We start from the raw sequence: 4,593 nt of genomic DNA on the forward strand, positions 1-4,593 counted from the left end.
TTTAGGAGATCAATATTTTACTTTTTAAGAAAATTAAATAACATATATTTGTGATTTATTTCTATAAATACACAGGAAATTTCATTGTTAATCTATTTCCGTTTGTTAACTTGTTAAAGATTTCTCAATTCATACATGAATCAATACTTAGCTCCTCATACTAGTTGCAAATGAAGCACATCACAATTTTAGTATGGAGCAAATTCAAGACACAAAGTAACAAATTCATCAATATAAGCCGGATTGGTAACAACTGTTATTTGAGGCTGTAGAGACTTTGACTGTAAAATTTAACTGCAGAGACTTTGACTGTAAATAGTTTAACTGTTAAAATCTGATTATTAGAAAAAAAACTTTAAAAGTTGTGACTGTAATTTTATTAATAACAAAATTGTAAAAAAATATAAAAGTGATGATAAAAATAATAAATTTGTGAAGAGAAGTGGATGTCAAAAGAAAGAGAAAAAAAATACTGATAATTAATCTGTAAAAAAAAGTTTGTGCAAAAATATAGATAAATTTATAGTGTTTAATCATGATAGAGGAAGAAAAAAAAAGTTTTTAAAATTTGTTAGTTTTAAAGCTTAAAAAGAAAAAGGAAATAAAGAAGTAAAAACTTAAAGTGGCTTTTGAAACTTTAAAAAATAAAAAAATCATAAAAGTCTGATTAGTAAATAAAATGCTTTTAAGACTTTTAAATGCTTTTAAAGTCTTAAAAGTCTTCACCAATCATGACCATAATATAAAATCTATGTAATTAAAAGTTAAACTGAATGCAGAAACTAAAATAGTCTTAATGGTTAAGACATGATTTGTAAAGAGTAATATAAGTACAAGTTACTATTTGAACCTTATTCAAAACCTGATAGATTCTTATGTCACAAAGATTTTACTATTCCAGACCAGAATCTAAGATTACACAACAGCTAGAGAATATGACACCGAAAGTAAAGCTTAAGGATTTACCGATGACCCTCGTAAGAACGATCACGGTAATCATCATCATCATCATCATCATCATCATCGTCAAGAATGAGTGTAACGCCATTGTTTTTAAGGGAGTTAATAACAGCCCATACCTTGGTCCGACTCTTAAACCCTTTCTTTTCAATTTCTTTCTTGACATCGGCGTGAATACCTCTTCCTTGCCCATCTTGAAGCCCTTCCACTTTCAGCCTCATCGCCAAAACCTCTCCTACGATAGCCGCTGCCTTAGCATTGCAAGTACGGCCACACTCTAACGAGTTCTTGATTGCGTGTTCCACTGTTGAAGCTGTTGTCACTATTCTCCCGTTGTTTCTGTCAACTACGTTTGCTGTTATGTACTTGATCGACATAAACAGCCTTAAGACGTACCTTTTCAGAACTGTCATTGCTNCTTTCTTTTCAATTTCTTTCTTGACATCGGCGTGAATACCTCTTCCTTGCCCATCTTGAAGCCCTTCCACTTTCAGCCTCATCGCCAAAACCTCTCCTACGATAGCCGCTGCCTTAGCATTGCAAGTACGGCCACACTCTAACGAGTTCTTGATTGCGTGTTCCACTGTTGAAGCTGTTGTCACTATTCTCCCGTTGTTTCTGTCAACTACGTTTGCTGTTATGTACTTGATCGACATAAACAGCCTTAAGACGTACCTTTTCAGAACTGTCATTGCTTCTACAAAAACCCTTTTTTTATCTATAAAAATAACCAAAAAACCTCAAACGTTGTCAGTAATGTTCCGCTCACATGAAATTCAGATTAAAATTGAGTCAGAACAGGGCATTAAATTGAACATTTCGAAACCAAAGAAAACGCATCAAAGGCTCTTAATTTGCGTCTTTCTAACATTCATGTGATTAATACAACTACAAGAAACCTCCGAAACACAGTGCTCGTAGCCCAATAATTCTTTCAGGCAAATGATCAAACACCTTGCGTGCATAATACTGAAAATACAATGCATATAAAACTAATCAAACACAATTTTTTCTAACCTTGGAAGCTAACAAAACATGGCTCTCGGCGAATATCTCGTTATCTCAGACAGTCATGGCATATTTAGTCAAAACTGAGAAGCGAAGAAAAGAAAGAAAAAACTGGAGAAGAGGAAGAGTGACGAAGATCAAAATTCACAAAACCTCTTTTTTTTTACCTTTATACCTGGATCCGTCCCTAAAGCGTAATTGGGCCTTTTACTTGTTTAAGCCCAATTTTGAAAAACTCATTTTTGGTCTGTTTGGATTTTGAATGGCTGTGGAAATATCTTGGATATGTATTTTTTATAGATAGTTAGTATCTTTCAAAAGGCACGGTACAACAATTGATTTGTCTCTTAATAGGTAACATACATGAGGAAGTGTGGTTAGTGGTAAGATACTTTGTTATGTACATTGAGTGAAAAAAACACACCGAAGAATGACTAAAGAGCAACGACTTAAACTACCTACAAGCAGAGGAGTGAGTAGAAGACAAGAGGTATGAAGGCGTTGTCTAATTGCGCCGTGTAAGCTTCCAACATCCCGGTGGCTGTCACCGTCACAAAAAGCGACCACCATCCTTGGCTTAGTATATAACCCATTGATGCTAATACTGGGACCAGCACAAAGCAGACTGCCATTACCGATGTTATTCCTGCTGCTGTACCCTCGACCGTTTTCTCTGTTCCGGCCAAACATTATTTTACGCACTTGACAATATTAGTTTCTGATGAAAGCAATAATAGTTGAGAGTTTTTTAAAAGGAGAAGAAAATGCTCACTTCCTGTCTTGCTCCATCTTAACACCCCATACTTGTGCCCAACCATTGATGCCTGTAAAGCATATCGTTATAACATTACATTAAAAGAGACTCGGGTTTTCGAAGGTAGATTCTCTGCTGAGTAAAATCTTACCATTGTATCTCCAATCCCGAGGCTGAGAATTCCGGCAAATGGGGATAAAGCTCGGTCATTGAACCCAGAAGACATCCAAATTGGAAGCGCACACCCAAGTAAGAGTGAAAAGTGGCTACAAATCAGACATAATATAGTCAATAGTTATACAAATCAAACAAAAATGTAATAATTTTACATTGCATTTTCCCATCCATGGTCTTTAAAACAGTTTTGGCATACCTGACAATCAGATACTCTGAGTCACGATGGTCCGTGAAAGCATTCATGAATTGATGTAAAGGCTCTCCGAGGGGATGAATTCTCCAGATCTGGTTTTGCAAAATGAGTATTTTGCATCAAGCCCATTGAATGTGATGAAATCGAGAAGATGAGTTATTTGAATCAGAAGAGGGCTTACTCGAATGATCTCCAATGCAAGAAATACCGCCAATGCTGCACCAAATGCTAGATCGAGAAATTTAGGCTGCATGAAAGGACATCAAAATTATAGGAAGCTACTAGAGGAGCGGACTAACACATACCAAGTTTCTGAATTATAAAATAAGTTTTTCTTGATCACCCAGTCACCTGTAAGACAAGAGCTGGCAAGAACATTAAAACAGCCATCAGATGGTAGTACTTCCGAAGCAAGATTCTCTCAACCTTGCTACTCCTCGAGATGTTATAAAATCGTGAGACAGACACAACGATCAACAGAACCCAGTAGATACATAATGAAAGTCTCTTCAGAGGTTCAGAAAAGACAAATGTGAGCACCCTGCGACAGAGTATAAAGTTGGATACAATCTTAGAAGGTGGAATGGTCACTACAGATGCTAGACGACACAAGATAAGTAATTGATTGTAGAGATAAAGTACCATAAGAAAGGATGCTGGTTGAAATCGTGTACAAACTGCATCCAAGAAGGAACAGCCACGACCATAAAAAATAGAAGTGAAACAAGAAATAACACAGATTTTGCAACAACACTGCAGTTTCTTTGTTGAGCATCTTTCTTTCTCAACGAGCTTTCATATATATACAGAGTAAATCTAAACACCATCGGGAAAAGTAGAAGGCCCAGCAGTAGACCCTACGAAGGAGACAGGTAAATTGTTATACAGCAATACAGTAACGGTAACTATTCATTTAGTTTCGATTTTTATTATAATACCTGGACGATTATGCCGGTTTCAGTTCTCCTTATTCCATAGCTTATTGAGACAAGATCTACGGGTATCAATTTCTCGAAAATCTGTAGTAATCATCATACGGTATGATTCATACCAAAGAAGGCAAAGTTACAGTGACAAATTTACAGAGCCATTCTTGCTAGTATTGCAGTAACTGATAAAATACAAATGCATGACCTGTTCAACAATTATAAAAAAAGTTTAAGAACTCTAACCTTTGCAATTGTGCATGCCAAAAAGTCGCCAAAGTAGAGAACAAGACCACTGGTCACGAGAAGTGCTTCCCCTATAGAAGTGGCAATTATTAAGGATTAGAAATGTGGAATTATAAAAGTGATCAAATCCAGAGTCTTAACTATTTCATGATTGCTAAAGTGGAACTAGTAAACTCTTGAGCACGGAGAATATACTGAAAGAATACTCCCAAAACTACTACTTAACCCAAGATGTGGTCTATTCTACTTACCAATTGAGGCACAAGAAGGGAAGGTGGAAAACAAATGTCGAATCAATTTCACAGCTGCAAGACCGTGAAATAACATCC

At 36.0% G+C, this 4,593-nt stretch overlaps 3 protein-coding genes across 3 annotated transcripts; all 3 read right to left on the bottom strand.

Annotated features, from left to right (window-relative positions):
* Positions 1–822: 822 nt before the first annotated feature.
* LOC104774123 lies at positions 823–1,373 on the bottom strand. The gene has a single exon (XM_010498791.1). It carries the CDS (start codon positions 1,371–1,373, stop codon positions 963–965), a length of 411 nt encoding a protein of 136 aa, XP_010497093.1. The 3' UTR covers positions 823–962.
* On the bottom strand, positions 1,374–2,112 carry LOC109131662 (the record flags this gene model as incomplete). Its single annotated transcript, XM_019242828.1, has 2 exons — positions 1,978–2,112; positions 1,374–1,678 (listed from the first exon to the last, which is right to left on the bottom strand). A coding segment is annotated over exon 2 (279 nt), but the record flags the coding sequence as incomplete, so codon positions are not given.
* A 164-nt stretch (positions 2,113–2,276) lies between these two features.
* LOC104774124 (dolichol kinase EVAN-like) lies at positions 2,277–4,591 on the bottom strand. Its single transcript, XM_010498792.2, has 10 exons — positions 4,516–4,591; positions 4,265–4,335; positions 4,031–4,111; positions 3,735–3,949; positions 3,444–3,633; positions 3,274–3,339; positions 3,096–3,184; positions 2,874–2,988; positions 2,741–2,792; positions 2,277–2,641 (listed from the first exon to the last, which is right to left on the bottom strand). The coding sequence occupies exons 1-10, from the start codon at positions 4,589–4,591 to the stop codon at positions 2,427–2,429; spliced, it is 1,170 nt and encodes a 389-aa protein (XP_010497094.1). The 3' UTR covers positions 2,277–2,426.
* Positions 4,592–4,593: the final 2 nt, after the last annotated feature.

Source organism: Camelina sativa, unplaced genomic scaffold, assembly GCF_000633955.1.
Source record: "Camelina sativa cultivar DH55 unplaced genomic scaffold, Cs unpScaffold01579, whole genome shotgun sequence".
NCBI classification, from domain to species: Eukaryota; Viridiplantae; Streptophyta; class Magnoliopsida; order Brassicales; family Brassicaceae; genus Camelina; species Camelina sativa.

Coding starts and splice junctions, on each gene's coding strand:
- LOC104774123 (XM_010498791.1), bottom strand. CDS start 1,373: ATGACAGTTCTGAAAAGGTACGTCTTAAGGCTGTTTATGTCGATCAAG.
- LOC104774124 (XM_010498792.2), bottom strand. CDS start 4,591: ATGTTATTTCACGGTCTTGCAGCTGTGAAATTGATTCGACATTTGTTT. Junction 4,112..4,264: donor TGGCATGCACAATTGCAAAG/GTTAGAGTTCTT, acceptor TGATTACTACAG/ATTTTCGAGAAATTGATACC. Junction 2,642..2,740: donor AAGATGGAGCAAGACAGGAA/GTGAGCATTTTC, acceptor TGGCCGGAACAG/AGAAAACGGTCGAGGGTACA.